The sequence below is a fragment of the Centropristis striata genome, chromosome 2 (genome assembly GCF_030273125.1).
Source record: "Centropristis striata isolate RG_2023a ecotype Rhode Island chromosome 2, C.striata_1.0, whole genome shotgun sequence".
NCBI classification, from domain to species: domain Eukaryota; kingdom Metazoa; phylum Chordata; class Actinopteri; order Perciformes; family Serranidae; genus Centropristis; species Centropristis striata.
The window spans coordinates 23,021,793-23,042,723 of NC_081518.1; the positions used below are offsets into that span (position 1 = coordinate 23,021,793).

The 20,931-nt window shown below is 38.2% G+C and overlaps 1 protein-coding gene across 1 annotated transcript in view; it reads left to right on the forward strand.

Annotated features, from left to right (window-relative positions):
* Window positions 1-20,931, forward strand: part of LOC131982739 (C-myc promoter-binding protein-like) — a 109,081-nt gene that overhangs the window by 51,371 nt on the left and 36,779 nt on the right. The window contains 6 exon segments of the mRNA XM_059347320.1: window positions 2,929-3,029; window positions 5,978-6,193; window positions 9,785-9,930; window positions 10,207-10,245; window positions 18,448-18,581; window positions 20,522-20,654. Of these exon segments, the coding sequence (XP_059203303.1) occupies window positions 2,929-3,029; window positions 5,978-6,193; window positions 9,785-9,930; window positions 10,207-10,245; window positions 18,448-18,581; window positions 20,522-20,654 (769 nt within the window).

Consider the following 20,931-nt stretch of genomic DNA (forward strand, 5'->3'; position numbering starts at 1 on the left):
CAGATCGTATAGGGTAAAAATGGCATTGGATGAACAATTGGACTAAGTGTAGGGTTAAGGCATGAACTTAGTTGTATCCCATACATCAAAGTGCTTATTAAAAGGTGGTAAAAGGCTAAACCCTTGTCCTCTGCCTTTGAATTTGCTGCAGACATTGCAGAAGCAATCATAACAGTTGAGAAAACAAACAGCAGGACACCAAGATCATACTGGTTATGATACCATTGCAAGAAATGTTCCATTATTTCATAAAATAAATGCTCTGCCTATCTTACGTAGTCCAACCCGACTAGATGAAGGTGATGGCATAGAAAGCACATTGACAAGAAACAGAGCAAAATATCATTCAAGCTTTAAACTTATGTTCAACAACACACAGCTGGAAAGGGCACAAAAAAAGGCATCCACTGCTGCTAAAGACACTGAAGATACCAAAGATATCCATGTCAAGAGGTCAAGAAGATCCCAGACCTCTTATGAGGCTGGATATGTGTGGGGACAGGCATTGAAGAGAGATATCCACAAATGCCGAGCCCGTCCGACTGGGGATGGGTAAACAGGACAAGGAGTGGAAAGTCTTCTGGACTCCACTTCCACCTATTGCGGAGAGTTGTTGGGAGTTGACAAAATGTGGGTGCACCAAGGCTTGTACTGGAAAGTGTAAGTGCTACAGATATGGACTCAGTTGCCCCTGCTAGAACTTATTTGCTTGTTTCTTTTGCCAGTGTTATTCCTTGTTGTCCTTTGTGTTTTCAAGTGTAGGCCTATGGCTCGGCTCCCCTCGCCACATCGGCGCATTATGTTCTATTTTGTCACCAGCCTATTACTGTGACATGTTCAGTTTTTACTTTGTAGCATTGCTTTCACATTTTCAGTTTAGTTCCCTCGTATAGTTTCAGATACTGTTTTTCATGGTTCCGTGTCAGCCAGAGCTGCTGTTGCCTCTGGAGCTGTCATTATTGCCATTCAGTATTAACCATTGCTCAATTATTATTTTGGAGCACTGTCCGTTCAGCACCACAACTGTGTTTCCCCACCGCTTAGTATTTATTTGGCATGTTTAATGGCAGTAGTAATGGCAGTAGTAATGGTTAGTTATAAAAAAAGTAAATAAAAAAAGTATTTACAAAAGCCCTCATGGTAAGGGAGCCTGTGTACCTCGGTGAACCCGGAGAGCTACGCCGGTGGGAGGGAACTCCTGTCAGGTTTTACCAAACTGGACAGGTCGTGGGCAAGGAGTCAGACAAAGCACAGTCAAACAACCTCTCTTGAGGAACCCAATACATTTCTATGAGAAAATTCATAATTTAAAGGCCCACATGGCAGGCGGCAGTCATCCTGAAAAAAAAAATTGCCGCCTTGAAATTTCAAGTAGCTGTGGCTGGCTTATTGTTAAGTGACCCATGGAGACTGCTCATGCCAGTTTTTATGCTTGTATCACCAAATAAACCATTATATCATTCAATTGCTCCACTAAGGTGTCGGCCATCTTGAAAATGGCCGCCATCTTGGAATTTCAAGTAACTGTGGGTGGGTTATTGTGAAGTGACCCACAGATACTGCTCATGCCAATTTTTATGCTTGTATCACCAAATAAACCATTATATAATTTAATTGCTCCACTTAGGTGTCGGCCATCTTGAAAAATGGCCGCCATCTTACACTTTCAAATGTCTCGGACAATTTTCTTGATAAGTGACCCATGGAGACTGCTCAGGCCAATTTTTATGCTTGTATCACCAAATAAACCATTATATCATTCAATTGCTCCACTAAGGTGTCGGCCATCTTGAAAAATGGCCGCCATCTTGGAATTTCAAGTAACTGTGGGTGGGTTATTGTCAAGTGACCAACAGAGACTGCTCATGCCAATTTTTATGCTTGTATCACCAAATAAACCATTATATCACTTAACTGCTCCACTTAGGTGTCGGCCATCTTGAAAAATGGCCGCCATCTTAAAATTTTAAATGTCTCGGACAATTTTCTTGTCAAGTGACCCATGGAGAGTGTTCATGCCAATTTTCACGCTTGTATCATAAACTGAAAGATTATATCACTTAGCCGCTCCACTAATATCAGTGGTGTTTGTTTCAAAGTTGATCCCTTCCAGAGAAAAAGAGCATTTTGTATTGTTTTTCGTTTTTTCAAAAAAGTTGGCAGTTTTAATCGGCTCTAAAGTTGGTTAAAAGATTAAAAGTGAAAAGTGAAACTTATATTAATAACTAATGGTTATATGGCAATTCTGCAGTGACGGGGAAATGTATGGCCTGTAAGACTCAAGAGCAACTGTAAGGCACAAGGGCTTTTCCTGCTAGGTAGTTGATTTTTACGAATGATAAACAAAGTTTGGAAACTAATGTTAAGGCCAGGCCTTACACATTAAAACTGATCCCAGTCTCTACCACACAGTGAGGAATAAAGGTTTATTAATTCAACACTGGTATAGAATCAGTACTTGTTTTAGGCCAATACCCAAAGTTCAGGTATTGATATCAGGATGTCAAAGTCAAAGAGATGCCTCCCTAATGATGAATTATGAATATTGAGGGATGAACTGCAGGGCGGTGAGCACCCGAACATTGTTCTGCACCTCCAGCTCAGAGCTCCACATCGTCTCCTTTACTGCATCTTTTTTATTTTCCAGACCACAAAACTGCCCGGTCAGCTGTTCTAAGTTTAGAGTCCAGACCGTTTTCCTGTAGTCTGGGTGAAAATGGTTATTTTTACAGTGTCAGACTCATTTTAATATGAAGAGAAAGCATTCTTCTGGAGCCTCAGGTGAGGTCAGGGACGGTTCACTCCATGTTTCGTCCTCACTGCCAGCTGCCGTTAGGGTGGTCCGGGCTCCTCCGGTCCCACTGCCGTCCCTGTTGGTTTTGGCCTCTCTGCGTCTCAGCAGCTCACCGTGTGCTTCTGCTTTTCCAGTAATGAAGATAAGCGAGCCCTCACATGGAAGATCCTGCCAAAGAAAGCCTGTAAAAACCTGATGAATGTGCTGAGCAATCTCCACCAGCAGCTGGTCGACGGTGAGTCCTGAGCTGAACAAATGACTCTAGAAATGTGTTTGATTTTGTTTCATCAGTTTCAGTCCAAGTACATTTTCAACAAACTTTCTTTTCATGTTGTGTTTCAGATGAATAGAAGGGTGAGCTGTCACTTTCTCTAACAGTCAAGTTCAAATAAATTCAAGCCACTGGTAATTCCTTTGGACCCTTATATGATGACAGACTCTATTTCTACATGTTTTTATTCCTCCGTGCCGGTGAAAGCTTTGGTCGGAGAATTATGGGTTTTTTGGGAATGCTAGAGTAAATACTTGAGTAAATTTCTTAAAATCAGGCATAAACATCCACTTGGACTCAAAGATGAACTTATTAGAAGAAAAAATGGGTAAAAGTATGAATGAAAATAAACCAGGTGCTCTTCAAGGACACAATACATTGAAAGATTGACTGATTAATCTTACTCTTGGTGGAAAACAGTATTGATGGAGTCATATAAGTATCTGAGGCACTCTGATTGTGAATAAAAATATATAACTTTATTGAAATGTGGGTAAGCAGTGCGTCCACATGTCATTTTGGATGGTCATTGTTTTTATTCTCTTCCACAGATTAGAATAAATTAGATTTTGTTATTCAAAGTCAAACTCACAAAATACATTTTGGGCCATAACTCTTTAATTCATACACAAAATTTGACAAATCCCACACAAGATGTGCTTGAAGCTTCCAATTTTTAGAATTTGCACCTTTTTTGCAGCAACAACCTGATCTGAAGTATTGATAGGGATGCAACCAAATCCAAATATTCTGTATTCTGTATCTGGGAAGACACAAATAATGTGATGGAAACAGATACTTTTTCTATCCAAAGTTGATTATCATTCAGTTAAAAGACCATACGTTTAGCCAATACATTTCTTGAAAGATAAAAAGTACAGTAGAAGGATGTAGAAATATACTTTATGATTTATTGAATTAAATCATTTTAATGCTTTGAAGGCTCAACAGTTGCTCCCACAATGAATGTTGGGTCAGAAATTTGCTTGATTTGACAAGACTTCCAGTATGAATGATGCCCATTCCTGATCTTCTATTGGAATACAGACACAGAGACAGATCACTTTGTGTGTTTAATAAGTACAGGTAAAGATAATAAATCTCTGTACATCTCTATGAGTTGGGAAGGACATGAATATAAACTGCAACCTGGTTATTTGGCCGTGACGTACAGCCACGATGCAGCAAATCCAGTTTTATTTTAAGTTGGTCTGGCTGTCACTTTTCCTATAAGTCAAACAAATTGGAGCTAAGACGTAATTTGCTCTGACCCGTAAAGGGTACTTGGACTATAGTTGTACTTTTTTCTGATGTTCTGTGAAATCAAAAGTAAAAGAAAATGTAACAGTGTGTTCTGCTCATTCATCATCTTCAGTTTTTTAGTTTCTGCTGTCTTTAAAATGAGTTTTTCATTCAATCTGTCCAGTTCTGCTCCCCATTCCACTAATTGAAACCCAGCAATAATCCCATCATGGCATAATTTGCTAATTAGCCGTCTGCCCTGCTGCGGTGCTCATTGTGTTATTGTTAACTTTCTCTGCTATCAGTGGAGCGAGCTCACTGAGAGACCATGAAACCTGCTGCTTATTGAGTTGTTGAATAAATGAATTTTCTGATTCACTGAAGTTGAAAATCTACCCAGTTTTCTGCCAGAAGTGCTGAATATTGATATGCCTGGCAGAAGTGAAGACATTTAAGCACCATCCACGTTTGTAAACTCTGATATCAATTGGGGTTTATTTTTATTCCCAATAATTAAAGTCTGAGTAAGTCATATTGCAAATAAGGATTAAAGCAGAGCTCTGGCTGTAAGACCGTTCAATATGTGTCCTTTGATCCTAACAAGTTCATCATGATGCAATAGATTTTTAGCAGCAATAAATGATGACTCACTAAAGATTAAATAATTTGAGAGTAACTGGATTAATTATATTGGTGAGATATATATCGTGCTATTAAAGACTCAAATTCTGGATATATTTCTCCTAAATATAATTTCTGTCTCCCCCCTTTTTTATTAAATTCAATTAAAATGTAAAATTTATTTAAAATTAATCTATTGTCTTTATTATTATTATTATTTATTTTTAATATATTAATTTCTCTCCTTTCTCTCTGTATTTAATATATCACTCATTAAGTTGAATTGGAGAGGTATATTTGCAGTATTGTTTTGATATTATATTCATTTTTTATAAATATATTTTTTATTAGTCGTATAATAGATGATATAATAGTGTTCTTTTAAAAATATTTTTTTATATTTTTTATTATATATTTACTTTATATTTAATTACATTTTTTTCAAAGTTTTTTTAAAATGTATTCTTTCAATGTATTGACTTTTTAAAGGGGGGCATATGTTCTGTATGCATTTGTTTAAAAATAAAAAAGGAAGTGATGATTTAACCTTTATGGGTAACACTTTACCAATAACCAATTAAATTATGTTTATAGATGGTTTATAAACCAATTATTAACCATTTACAAAGTGCTATATACATATTTAATCGTTAAATGTTTTCAAACAATTTCTTAAAGGTATATGAATCATTTAAAAATAATTTACATACTTAATATGGTGTTAAAAATGTAATCAGTGCACCTAAAACTATAAATAAACAATTAATTATAATTGACTTGTCTGTTAATGTTAAAGTAACTATAAGCTTACATTAATATACCATCTATTTGCCATTTATAATAATATTTATAATTGTTTATTTAGTTAAACATTATTAAATGATGTATTTACCATTCTAAATGGCCTATATACGGTTTATAAATGATGATTAAACATTAATAAACTATCTGTTTACCATTTATAAATGACGGTTATTGTAAAGTGTTGTAGAGAGTCTTATACAGGATATAATGACAGCTGTTGATTTCTCCCTCCTCTCTGTCTTCAGGTCAGCATCGTCCCGACGGGCTGCTGGAGCTGAGCATGAGCGACTCGTCGGAGCTGAGCTGCGGGAAGAGCCTCCACACACTGGAGCTGGAGATCCAGGAGGCCTTCCTGCGCTTCATGGCAGCCATTCTGAAGGGCTACCGCTCCTTCCTACGACCCATCACCCAGGCGCCCTCTGAGAAGGCTACGGACGCCAGTTCGCTCTTTGACCTGCAAGGTATGTGGAGTAAAGTCACTCTGACCACATGGAGCACAAAAACACTGCTTATCCACGTGCAGAGCGGGGTGAACGCATGAACACAGCTGTGTTTTTCCCCCAGCAGCCTCTTTAATATCCTCACATGAACCAAAACAAGTCCACTTTGTACCAATTTTACAGCCAAATGTATCAGGATGACGATTCCCTCTGATGTATTTCATGATCACAGATGGTTTAAGCTTCACTGTTCTAATACCAGTAATCTGAAAGACGTAAAAAACACCAGAAATTCCTCTAAGAAAGAAGGAGCTGATTGAGCACTTGGTAGAATTAGTTGTTTAGTGTGCTTCTAGTAAATAAACACTAGAAAGCTCTTAATTGCTACATTTTTTAGAAGCTCATAGAAGCTCTTGACTATAGTCATTCAAAGCCTATATAATCAGAAGGAGCTCTGGCATTTTGACAGATGTCTTTCTGATCTTAAACTCATGTAATAAAGATAAGTAAGTGGATCCGGAATCATTATTTCCAAGGTCAGGAACAAGCTTTCAATTCACGCTCAAGGATTTACCACAAATTTAATTTAACAGTGAAACAGTGAAGGGTAGAAAACCAATAGAACGAAGCCAGTGATTGAGCCATGACCATCAGGTGATTTAAACCCCCTCTACCCAGAGTAGTTTCAGGGTGTCTTTTTTTTTTTTTTTTGCTCCTGTCACATTTTACTCACTGTGGCCTTGTATTTCACTGCAGCTCTATGGAATCAGCACAATCATAGCTAGAAGTGGGAACAACTCTCTTTTGTGAAGAATAACACAGTTAAAATGTCATAAATAAATCATAGAAAAGAGGAAAAAGCAAGTAGTATTTATTTGCTAAATTAACTCAGTGTAAACAGATTTTCAGAGAATATTTGTCATGTGACTGTTTGTCTCAGGAGAATCAATCATGGCTTCAGTGTCGCTGAGGAGAAGAATTTAATGTTTTTACTGGGATCTAATTGGGGCAAACATAATTTTTGGCAGATTTTCATGTAGAATAAAGTTATTGTGAAAAAAATATTAAAATTTTAAGCTTTGTTAAGGTTACTTTTCTAATGGAAATGTTCGACATGATGAATTCAAGGAAAAGTCCAAACACGATTTTCCCAAACTGTATTTTGGTTATGATTTTAAGAAAACAAACTTTTAAAACCTGCTAGTGGGTGTTGGGCTTCAGAGGTTTTAAAACCAGATTTTAAAAAATCATATTAGAATTCGTCATTATTCAGGCTTTAGCTGCGACCGTGAAGTCTCAGTTGTACAGTTTCAGTGCATGATTATTGCTAATGAGACCATGAATATATGAACTAAATACTGTGTCATCTGTAGCACCTTCCTCTGTACAGCTGGCCAGCCTCAAAAGACAGATGGCGTTGTTTAATACATGAGCTCTCATAAGTGTCCATGAACACACACACGCACAGAAAGTGTTGGGGTTTAAGGAGATGCTGGAGGTTGGAGGTTCAAGGCTGCTTGCAGACTGATAGTTAGTCCGTCAGCGGCGCAGCTGTTTAATGCTCCAGAGACCTGAGCGTGGCCTCTGGATGGGAGCCCGTGAAAGCTGGTTGACATCACAGCTGAAATGAGTTAGGGTGAAATCACGGCCGCCTCGCTGCAGCCAAGGTCGAGTCCAGTGTGAGTTATACGATACAGCAAACAGTAATGGCTGCAGGATGTTGCATAATGACTTGTGCATCATGTGTGAGTCCTGACTGTTTTCAGATCCGAAATCCATAACAACAAAAATGTGTCTGTGTGGAATGTTTTTTATGTTTCCCTGCTGCCACGTACTGTGTTTTCACTCAACATCTGTGACTTTAACATGCAGATTGTATTTCCTTCTCTTTAGAAACTGTTGAATCGGTTTAGTGTTGGATGAAGTTAGTGTTTTTTCTAGTGTGTATTTGTTACTATCTAACCAACTACTTTGATGATCTGTTTTGCTCGTCAATATCCTATCACCGCTGTAACAAGGAATTTGGTGCCTAAAATAAAATATAAGTCTCTTAATGTGTCTGATGAGCTATACTTTTAATGTTTTAGACTTTGTAATTGGGGTTAGCGATTGCCATCTTCCATAGCCGATGGCTGACAGTCACTCCCAAAACCCATTCATCTTCTCAATGCTATAGTTTGTGGTTGTAAAATTTCATTCTGTGATTATCCTAGAGGTCACAGCAGCTCATTTTATACACTGAGCTCATGTTTCACTGACTCACATCTTCACACATGAAGAAAACTGGGCTCATTGAAGAACCACACGAGTCTCAGCTTTTGGGTTATGCCCAATTTAAGCAATTCACAAACTGTTTAGGGACCCTGGTATACAGAAATATTCAGATACAATAGGCGAAAACTTAACATTTTAATGCATGAAAAAGACTGAAGTTTTGCCTTAAACTGCATGGGATTAGCATAAAGTATCATAAAGCGACTTTGGGGTACTTACTATCAAATATGTACAAAACTGCCTAATTACGGAGCATTATTTAACACCGTTCCCGGGCATAACTTTTTAGGTCGGATGACCAATAAATTCCTGAGATCTTGTAGATTCATATGACATCAGTTTCATCTCTGTAGCCTTACGAGAGAGTCCACTACAGCCTCTGAGAGAAAGGGGTTAAATCTCCCTCCCCATCCACACCAACACCAGGCTGTGGGTTTGTGGTTAAAATTTGCACAAATCTTTACAGTCAATGGAACGCACTCATTTCTGGAACAATAACATTTTGTGCCCATATGATGTGATCAGTTTGGATGCTGCAGTGCAGAGAGAAGAGATGTCAATAAAATTTCTCAAGCCTACTTCATCAATGAAATGTAAATGTTTACATTTTCACACGGACATTAAGTTCATTAAGCACCTCAAGGTCGATTTATAAGCTGTTCTGGAGCTGCGTCATTCATTGACATAATGCCTCCAGCAGAGGCCAAGGGTCTGCAACTTAAAGTGAAATAAAACAAAGAAAAGCTGCTTAACTAATCATTAAATCAATCAAGGCATTAGAAGAGTCCAGAGGGCGTTTTTAGACCTCTACTAAAAACTGTATAATGAATCTACTGAGAGAAGTTTAGGGCAGAATCAGTTGATGGTACAGGTTGTGAGCGAGCCAGTGTCAGGTCTAAAATATTTATCAGCTTCAGGAAGTGTTTCTCTTGTCAGCGTTTGGCTTCCACCTCTGAGCTGGGAGCCAGTGGTCGTCCATCCTGCTTTCAGTCTCGCTGCAGACTTATTAGTCACTGAAGCTGCTTTCAGCATCTATTACGGAAGCTATTCACCATGTTGTTGGACATCCCAAATTGGCCATTAGACTAATAACAATGTGTTTGCTTGCATTATCCAAGCCAAGACCAGCGGAGGTTATATTTATAATAAATCCTTCGATGGGATAATGGGTTTCTTAACCACAAACAGATGTAAAAATGCTCTTGTAAAATCTTCTTTTCAGCAGATGAAATGAGCTCAGCTATGTAAATCAGCCTAATGTGCAAATCCATCCTCACATTAGTCAAGAAAACTTCTATAAGCAAGGTAATATTATTATTTTAACATGTTTGTCTTCAGGGTTCCTGAAGAGCCGCGACCGCTCACACCAGAAGTTCTACTCGCTGATGACGAAGACTCAGATGTTCATCCGCTTCATTGAGGAATGCTCCTTCGTCAGCGACAAAGACGCCAGTCTGGCCTTCTTCGACGACTGCGTGGACAAAGTTAGTGAGATATTTAAGCACATAAAACATCAAATATATTTATATGTTCATTTCTGTGGAAATAAGTTTCTTGCTAAAATCTTCAACAAAAAGCTTTCTCTTTTCCATCCTTCCATGTGAGTCTTCTGTTTTTCTCACAACTTTTCTGCTCCATTATTGTTGTATTAGTAGTTTCCACTAGTCGTTGTTACTTCTCCTGTTTAGCAAAACTTTTCCTTTTTCAATTTCCTGAGTTTTTTTCTTTTTCTTTCTCTTTCCGCCTCTGTTTGCGAGCAGCTCTACAGTTCAGAGCGAAGTGCAGACAAAGGAGGCAAGGTGAGTCTCTTGTTCTTTTCTCTGGTGATTCTCTCCGAGTACATTTAGTTCTCAGATGGAGAATTGTTGCATGGTGCATGGTCCCAGTAAACACCAACTACAATTAAGATTAAAATAACTTGTGTTGGTTTAACTTTGGATTTAAAGGTCACGACTCGATTACATTTTGATGATGTTGATGCCATTGTTAGACTATTAGCTACTGATTTGTAAACTAACACATCACTTTCATTAACATTTTTAAATACTTCTTTAAATTGTATACAATGTAACATAAATGCCAGATGTCTTTTATTGATGTACCTCACCACAAAGAAGCCATAAAGTGAAATTGAAATAATTTATTAAAAATGTAATAATAATGACTTTTATTACAAAAACAACATAAATAAAAAACACAAGATGGTAGAAAAGTACTTTACAACAACACCTTGAGTTTCTCAGAGTTTACGAGGTGCACTTGAATGCACCATGAAGTCCTTTGTATACATAACTCACAGGAAGGCAAAATGTTCCACACCATGAAGCACAAAGTTTTTCTATAGTTCTATTGTTGTTGATCTGACTTCAGCAGTGGTCTTGATGGTGTCTGGGAATTTCTGATTTTGAATACAAAACCCCTTACACTCCTGTCCACTTCACTCACAGTTAGAATTTGATAATGAAGTTTCAGTGCAAATACCTTCATCAGGTTATCTCATATAACCTGATGTCTGTCTTTGCACCAAAATTTCATTATTCAATTCTTATTGCAAGTGAGGAGGAAAGTGTGCAGGAAATTGTCAACCTCGGGTCTTCTTCTGTCGACTGACAAGTATGCAAAAGTTCTGCCCTTCTATGATCAATTTTAGAGTAGAGAATCGTGACTCCCCTGCAGTCATACAGTGTATTCTGAGTGCATCCGACTTTTATGGTTTGGTTTAATTACACTAACTGTTTCAGCCCTACTTTAGATGATACAAGTTTGCACAGGAAACAATATTCCTCTTTTCAGCTCCTGGAAATATGAATAGTGCCTTTAGAAAGCCCTCCACCCCGCAGCTTCAGTTTTATTTTTCATCAGTAATTTAAATGAGTTCCTTATGATCCGAGCTCTATCACCTTCCTCCATCTTTCCATATTTAATGAAAAAAGGAATATTCACATCACCATCTACTGCAAAATTTGCTGCAGCAGCGTTTTGTCCTGAGACAGCGATAGTACAGTTTCATAGAAAAACCATGTGCTCAGTTTTCTGCAAAAAAAGAAAATTTGTTCTAAATATTTTATGACTTGAGAGCGTAAAGGCTTTTAACACTCCAGTGCATCCTGAAGCACTAACAGAACTTGAAGTTTGTTTCTTTCTTTTTTTGAACACGTTCCCCCAGGCTCGTCTCCTTCAGTGTGACAATATGAAGAGCTTTAGAGAGGCTGTGAGTGTGTCTTCTCTATCCACTGGGAGCATTTTGTGGAGTGTGACCCTTAAGGCTCACAGGCTAGTGTTGTCAGAGTGTGTGTGTGTGCTGAAGGTTAAATTTCGTGTGTTTGCAGTCTTAAAGTCCACGCAGTCACTCGGTTCCCCGATCACGTCTGTGGGTCTCTGGTTCTGCAGGTGACATTTGTAACAGACTCCGAAATAGACTTGGCCGTCCTTGGATTACTCGTGTGTGTCTGTGTGTGTTCTGGCTGTAATTGAGACATAGTGGAAGTGAATCCAGAGGCCAGCATCCAACCTCCCTCCCCTCCCTGTGTTCCTCGGCCCCGCCGTGGGGCGCGGGTCTCCTTGTCCGCCCCGTGTGTCAGCTCCACGGGCGATTAAATCCTCCAACTGTCTTTCTGCACTGTGACTGGATTACATTATCTACTCTCCAGGAGAGAAAGCACACTGCATCACTCACAGCCCACACACACACACACACACACAGAGCAGTCACATACATAGATAAGGTGAAAATGTATTGATCCCAGAGGGAAAGTAGCTCATTGCAGCAACAAAACTAATTAAATCCAGCGTGGGAACAAGACAAAAGTCAGACTAATCCTACAATAAAAATAAAATGACCTAAATTAAAAGCTGTAGAAATGCAATCAGTAAAGGGCGAAATTGAGTGTAAACAACTGTAGGGATTGTATAAGTAAATCAAGACCGAAACTCAAGGACAATCAGTAAATCATTTAGCAGATAAACATTGATTACAGGTGCATCAGGGGCCAATACTTCATGCTGTATTAGAGTCAGATTGTACATTAAAAGGAGGTTGATGTTTTGTGAAATGTGCTTTCTTGCTGAGAGTTAGATGAGAAGATTGATTCCACTCTTGTGTCTGTCTAGCTTAGCGTTATGAATGGAGACAGGGAAACAGCTAGTCTGGCTCTGTGCAAAAGAAACAATCTGTAAAATGAGAAGCTCTGGTTTTACCATTTTACTGACCTTATACAGGTCATCTCATTGAGACATGGGGTCTCATTCTCAAGAGAGACCTGTTGAGGACATACAGCAATAAAACACAAAGTTGCAACAGAACAGAACATTAATACAAAGGAAGAAAGTCCAAAAATGATAAGTGCATTCTAGGGCTAGCCAATATATCGATATAATATAAGATATATATATATATATATATATATATTTTTTTTTTTTTATTTTTTATTTATTTATTCATTTTTTTAATGTGATATGGAATATGGAGGGTTTGTCATATTTAGTTCTTTTGTGATATCCGTTATTCTTTTCTCATATAAATATATTTATTTTAGAAAAAGATTGGCCTATTTTATTTCATTGGCTATTTTTATTTAAGACAATTTTTTTATCTAAATGTGCACTTTATGATTTAAAAAAAAAAGGTCTTCCTGTTGTTAAACAGTATTTATGTTCACTTAAATAAACGGTTTCAATAAAACCACTTGTGACATGTCATATCTGGCTTTGACTGAACATTTGCCCTCACTTTGCGATAAAAATATCGTGATATATATCGTGTATCGGTATTCAGCCCAAAGTTATTGGGATATGACTTTTGGTCCATATCGCCCAGCCATAGTGCATTGCCAAATTGTTATCTCTAACAACTTTAAAACTTTAAATCTGCTGAGAATAAGTGCAGACCCCAGTAGATTTTCTCTCCAGACTTTTAAGGGTAGAATAAAATCCCTCATTGGAACCAGGCTGAAAAGCTTCAGTTTCTGCTGTAGCTTGTTCCAGGTTGAAGGGGCAGAGTTAAACATGGCCTTTTACCTAAATCTGTCCACACTGAGGGGGAGAGAGTAATGAAAACCTGGGAGCGTAGACTATAACAGCACTATTATGTGACGTGTAAAAAAAAAAAAAAAAACCCTGCTAAAACCTGCAGTCAGTCGATGTTTTTTTGCTTCATGTATTATTGAAAAGGGTGGATAACTTCAATGTATAGATGAAATGGGTTGTTTCTTTACCTTTAAAAGTAGCTCTGCTGGGTGTCTCTGTCGGGGGCTCAGCCTCTTGGAAAGCTCCCTGTCTGTTCCAGATGAACTAAATGTTCTTTGAGAGACTTGAATAAGATGTTCTCCTCCCGCCTGTTTCTTTTGTCTGATATCTGAACTGACAGCGGACCTGCTTGTCAGACAGATTGCTTCTTCATCATCACAGCTGTCTGCAGTCTCTGTGGAGCCCTGTAGCTCGTCTCGCTCTGGAAAGAACGCCAAAAAACTCCTTGCTTATCACTCTACTTTATTGGAACAATTGAAATGTTTAGTTTAAGCACCAAAAACACACATATGAATCCTCTCTAACACCTGACTATAAATTACATTATTTTTGTGATTGTGGAGCAATAACATTTTAGTTGTATGTATAAAAGCATTTCACCAGTGTGTGTGAGAGCATTTCACTAGTGTGTGTGAGAGCATTTCACTAGTGTGTGTGAGCACAACATTTTAGTTGTATGTATAAAAGCATTTCACTAGTGTGTGTGAGAGCATTTCACTAGTGTGTGTGAGCACAACATTTTAGTTGTATGTATAAAAGCATTTCACTAGTGTGTGTGTGTGTGAGAGCATTTCACTAGTGTGTGAGAGAATTTCACTAGTGTGTGTGAGAGCATTTCAGTAGTGTGTGTGACAGCATTTCAGTAGTGTGTGTGAGAGCATTTCACTAGTGTGTGTGAGAGCATTTCACTAGTGTGTGAGAGAGCATTCCACTAGTGTGTGAGAGCACAACATTTTAGTTGTATGTATAAAAGCATTTCACTAGTGTGTGTGAGAGCATTTCACTAGTGTGTGTGTGAGAGCATTTCACTAGTGTGTGTGTGAGAGCATTTCACTAGTGTGTGTGAGAGCATTTCACTAGTGTGTGTGAGAGCATTTCACTAGTGTGTGTGAGAGCATTTTACTAGTGTGTGTGAGAGCATTTTACTAGCGTGTGTGATCGTGAAACAAGTTTTACGAGAAACATTTCATGCTTTGGTGTCCTGTGCTCCAGGCTGGATGCAGTGTTAGTACATGAAAAAGGTTTAAGGAAAAAGTTTAAGTTCCTTTTCCAATTTTATAAAATGACCTGGATCCTCTATGGTTCTTCTGTGTCTAGTTCCACAACAGGGACATTTTCAGTGTTACAGCAGCAAAAGTGTACAACAAAAATAGAAAGAAGTATCAATAAAATACCAATAAATAGCAAACAAGCAATATTACGAAGACATGAAAGTATTAACAATTTAAAATAAAAAAATAAGGAACAATATAGGCAGATTCGGCAGAAATGTATACAGTCAGAACATTTATATTGCACAATGGATTGATAACACCTGATTTAAGTATTTAGAAAGCATTAATATTGCGAGCATTGGAGACTTCTGAATAAGCGCACCACAAACAATCATTTAATCTTGTAGACTTTCCAAATGTTTTTGAGCTAAAATGTATCAAATTCTGATTGTGAAACACATTTTAACAAGAAACATTTCACAGGGTTATCCACCGTTTGGCCACTACATGAAACTAGCTTCAAAGCCCGGAGCTATTCTTGGAGGCTTGGAATAACACGATAAAGTCAAAGACCCCACCAAGGAGGTCATGTTTGTTTGTCACCATCACTATAAATACCAAATATATACTTTCATCATCAATTAAGTCACTTAAACTCAAACTAAGTTGTAGAAAAACATTACACACACTTCAAATCCATCCATCCTTTTCTGCCACCTATTCTGTCCGATATCTTTTTCCCTCTGCCAGTTCTTTTAGCAGTTTTTGCTGGTTCCCTGACAGTATGTGACATATTCTCCCCCTAATGAGTTTTGTGTCTCCATCAAGAATATTTTCCATTCAGGAGCATTCTGATCAGCTCCCTTAATCACTTCAACTGGCTCCTTCTTGATGCAAAAAAAGCCACAGTTCTTGTCTGATCTCACTAATTCTTTTTAATCTGAGTTCATGGAAACATCACAGAACTTTATTATCATTTAATGTATGAGACAAAAAACAAATAAAGGAAAGTTTTGGAGACTTCAAAGACATGAGACTGCACAGAACAGACACTTTACAGCTTTAACTGAGGTTATTATCAAACTTTAATTATTATCAGACTAACAAGGCAGAATTATGGAGTTTCAGCAAGTGCTTGTCTTCCGTCCTTCCGTCCATGCAACAGATGAATAAAATCAGCACTTCAGAGCTCCGTCATTAAGCACCTCTCAGTTTACGACGCTTCCCTCCGTGACCCTTCATTTTTTATACCCACCATAAAGCCGAACCTCCTGTTTTAAGATTCACCCTGAAAACTGGAAGTTTTCTCCGTCAGCTCTGCCAACATGGATGCAGTAAAAATATGTGCAGTAACTTCCAAATGTCAGTGATGATAGGTGTGGCTCACTGAGTACTCACTGTATTTAATTTATTTATTTTTTTCCTCTGGCACCTTTTAATAAAATCGAAGCACTTTTCCCCCCTGTAGAGGAGTCGTAACCTGTTATCTTCTGGATGAGGGGTTGTTGCGGCAGACGTGCTGGTAGAAACTCAGCTTTACAGTCATTTAATGCTCCCGCAGAGTTGATTGCAAAGACACAGCACTGACTGAACTCACTCAGGAGCTTTACCAATAGATTTCATACTTCTGCAGAGTGTCTGTATGCCTGGTACAACTAAAGGTACATTTGTTTGGACACATATAATGATTAAAAAAATAGCTGATAATTTTCCATGGTTTTCTTGATAATGATTTTGGTTATTATAAAGAAAACCGTGGAAAATGTCCAGATATCAGCTCTTGATAAAAACTCTTATGAGCTATTGTTGTTGTTATCATTATATTTGTCCAAACAAATGTACCTTTAGTTGTACCAGGCATTAAATGAACAAGAAATTAAAGAAAACAATGGTCTAATATTTTTTTCCATGACTGTAGGTATAAAGGTGTATTGACAGTGGTGGAAGAAGTTCTCAAATCCTTTACTTCAGAAAAAGTTCAAGTACTGCTGTGTAGAAATTGTGAAATTGTTCAAAGTGAAAGTCTTGAATTCAGAAGTACAGAAGTATTAGGATCAAAATATATATGTATTAAAGTTATAAATCTCCAAATAATTGACTAATTGATAAAGTCATTTTATTATTCCTAGCTGTATAAAAGGTTAGAACATTAATGTTTGGCTTTCTGAAGTCCATTCTCATGCTCCAGGCTCAAAAAAGTTGTTGCAGCAATATTTCGGTTGACACACATTTGCTGTTGAATTTATTGTAGGTATTTTTTAAAATCAAGAATGGTTTAAAATGGTGAAATATTCCTACATCAATACACCAAGACACTTGTAATAACACAGAAAAACCCATGCTGTGATTTGGTGTCAAAAACTTTTGACATTTTGGAGATTTCTGTATGACGAGCGCTTCTGTTGTGTTGTCTGATGAGAAACCCCCTTATTGTGAATCTAGTGTGGAAAGCCATCCATCCTCCCAAAGCTCCAGGTCTCTAGTTTGTGGTTGTAAAGTGTCATGAGGCTGTGATATGAAGTCCATTCTCATGCTCAGTTATGTCTCATAAATTGTTGCAGCAAGTTTTGGTGCTAAATTGAACCATTTTTGACCACTAGAGAATTGAGAAAATGGTCAAAAATCCCTTTAAAACACCATGTTGAGACATCAAGTCCTTGAGGAACACCGTAGAAAATTTGATGCTGTGATTTGGTTTGAAAAACATTTGATATTTGGTAGATTTTTTGCAAGAATTGCACGTATCTTATTAAAATTAACATGAATTTACGTAAAAAAATAAATAAAAAAAAAAGCCATGCTCTAGGTCTCTAGTTTGTGGTTGTAAAGTTTCATGAGGCTGTGATTATCCTAGAGGTCACATCAGCTCATTTTATACACTGAGCTCAACTTTCACTGACTAACATCATCAGACATGAAGAAAATTGGGCTCATTGAATCCTCAAGAGTCTCAGCTTTCCAGTCAGACCAGATTTATGGAGCTCACAGACTGTTTAGGGACCCCAGTCTGCAGAAATATACAAATACAACAGATGAAAATACACACTTTAATGCATGAGAAAAACTGTGGTTGTTGCCTTAGATTGCATGTTATCATCATAAAGCATGTGAAGGCATGTTTCATTCAAACATCTTAAAGTCAGAGGGCCGATTTGAAAACCGCCTTGTCCTCGTTAAAATCGCCTCTCTGTGGCACATTACTTCACCCTCTTCCCCACACGATATCATGCAATGGATTCCTTAGATCTTCTAGTTTCATGTGATGTCAGAATATTTTCTAAAGCCTCAGAATTGAGCCCACTAAAGTCTCTGAAAAGCCAACGAGTTGAACAAAATACTGTAGGAGACTAGACGATTGTACAGATTCAGCTTTGCGAGTGTTGTGACAGAGGTGGGCTGAAGGGAGGTAAGAGTGAGAATAAAAAATGAGAAATAATAAAGAAAAAGGGAGGCGCGCTCACCCGGGGAAATCTAGGTCACCTGCTGTCATCCTCCCTCAGCTCTCCCAGACACTTTCTGCAGAAATCCAGCTATCAGGGTGACAGCAACAAAGCTGTTTTAGAATTATGCCCCAGTAAAGAAAAATGTTTTTAAAAGGGGTTAGACCTCCTATGCAAACACTGAAATATTTATTGCAGGGCCATAATGTCAAGATCTGTGCTGCAGTTACTCCCGGTTTGTTTCCGTCAGCTGTGATGGATTTGGGGTCACGGTACCACTGCCCAGACGTCTCTGTTCATGTGTGTGTGCTCTGCTCTGCAGGTGGACAGTGACAGGCCGGAGGAGACCAGGCTGATAGAGACGGATGAGTCTCAGCGCAGTGAGCACACCGTCTTTATCACACCTCCAGAGCTGCCGCCTCTGCCTGAGGGGGAGGAATATCCACTCTGCTACAGGTAATAACTCCACTGATGGAGCTAAAATCTCCTCTCATACCGGAGAAGGAATAAAACATTTCTCAGTGGTGGAAAGTAATATTCACTTTAAGTTACAGGTGCATCTCAATAAATTAGTATGTGATAGAAAAGTCAATTTCCAGTAGTTCAGGTCAAACAGCCCCAACCAAGTTTTGAATCATATAGATAGACATACTTTTCAGAGGCCAACATTTACATATTAAACATGCTTTTTAGATGTGGTCTTTTGTAATTGACATTTTTTTTTTAAACTGAATTTTAGGTAGTGGTTAGCGATCTCCCCTCAACAGCAAGAGGGTCGCCGGTTCGCCCCCCACCTGCGGCTCTTCTGTGTGGAGTTTGCACGTTTTCCCCATGTTAGCGTGGGTTCTCACTGGGTACTCCGGCTTCCTCCCACAGTCCAAAAACAGTGAGAGTGTGATTGTCTGTCTATGTGTAAGCCCTGCGATAGTCTGCCGACCTGTCCCAATGTCAGCTGACCTGCGACCCGAATGCGGATAAGCGGTTAAGGTTAATGATTGAATATTATTATTACTACTATGCCCGGTCAGTGTGAGCACATGCAAGAATTTTACATACTACCTTCAGAGATGGTTGAGAAGCAAAAAGCTCCTGTATCTGTGTTTAGCTCCTGCCAAGCCCCTTTAGGAGACCAGCAGCAGGTTTATTGTTTCCAGTGGGAGAAATGAGAGTCAGCTCAGATAATGACTGAAAATCCTTAGTCCCAGAGTCACCAAGGTAAATATTTGACACATTCTGATACAAAAATGACATTTTCCTGATGGACAAATCAGGAGAAAATTAACTTTGTTGGAGACCTCTTTGTCTCAGTAACTCACTCTCGATTGTGATTGTGTCAAAAAACATTTTCGGACATCCTTAAAAATCTGTAAAAATCTCTGCTAATATTGACTGTCTTGCACTATTATAACTTTTTAACTAATACATATCTTTGCTGCTACTTCTACACTGTGACGTCCGATTCTCTTCTCTTATTTGTTTATTTGTCTTCATCTACTGTGCACTTTATTTATTGTCTACTTTAGTGTTAGGATAAGTTTGTTTCAATTTATTTTGTGCTGTGCACTTTACTGTTTACTTTAAGTGTTAGAAATGTCTTGTCTTGTGTTCAACATGGGATGGTAAGAAGCATAATTTCGATTCCTTCGTATGTCTGCTACATGTGAAGAAATTGAAAATAAAGCAGACTTTGATTTTGTAATGTTAAATGTGACTGGTAGCGGTGTAAATATCTAATGTTAGCAAAAGAAAGCATAAATAAATAATTCATGACGTTCACAATGCTTCCAAACTAAGAGGGAAGAGACAAGAAGTGTATTATTTCATAGCATTGACGAAGCTCAAAATGCATCACGCTCCTTATATCCAGTGTCTTTGGAACCTTCTTAAGCTTTTGAATCAAAATATGGCATTTGCAAAGTTTAATGTTATTTGTGAATGTAAATGATTCACTGCTTTACTGTCACGTTCAGTTGTCCTATTTGACATCTTTCATTAGACCAACGGAATCCAAAACTGCTGCCTAACAGCTGGAGGAAAACTGAAAAATCAGAATAATCCATTAAGTTGAAGCTGGTTAATTCATCATCTGACTGAGTAGCAGCAGGAGTCTGGACTCTGTAGATCTGAATATGTTGCTATTTGTATTCTGCAGTCATGTCTGGCACTAAATAATTTATGCCGTAAGGATTCTTCAGAACCACTTAAATTAAACTCCCCTAATAATCCATAATGACCAGCAGCTTTGCAGAATTTATCATCAACTCTCTTTGTAGATAATTACAAGCAAACTGTTTTTATGGACACTATTACCTTGGAAGGAACCATTTTATGGAAGATATGGCCAAAATGTCTTTGCAGTGCTGCAGTCACTGAAGTGTGTTTGTGTTTTCCATCAGGTACGATGGTTTCCCAGTGTTGAGTCTCGACCTGTTTGACCCTGTGGAGGGTCTGCGGACGGCGTCCTCCCGCCTCGCTGCCAGGCACAGCTGTCCCACCAGCCCTGCCCCCATGTTCAGACGCACCAAGCAGGTCAGCACGGCCCTAACTCACTGATGTCACACAGTGATTTAATGATTCAGGCTCTGAGCTTCTCCAGAGTTAACTCAAATAAAAGCAACAATATATTGATTTATGGTATGATATATGGCTGACTTGCATATCGCCCATGTTGTTTACATGCTGGTTTGTTTACTGAAAGGGAGATTTTTTCTTTCTGCATGTGTTTTAGCATGAACTTGATTTAATTTATCATAACAAGCTGTAACCACAAGGTTTTAGTTAGTGACATACAACAAGTGTTACATCA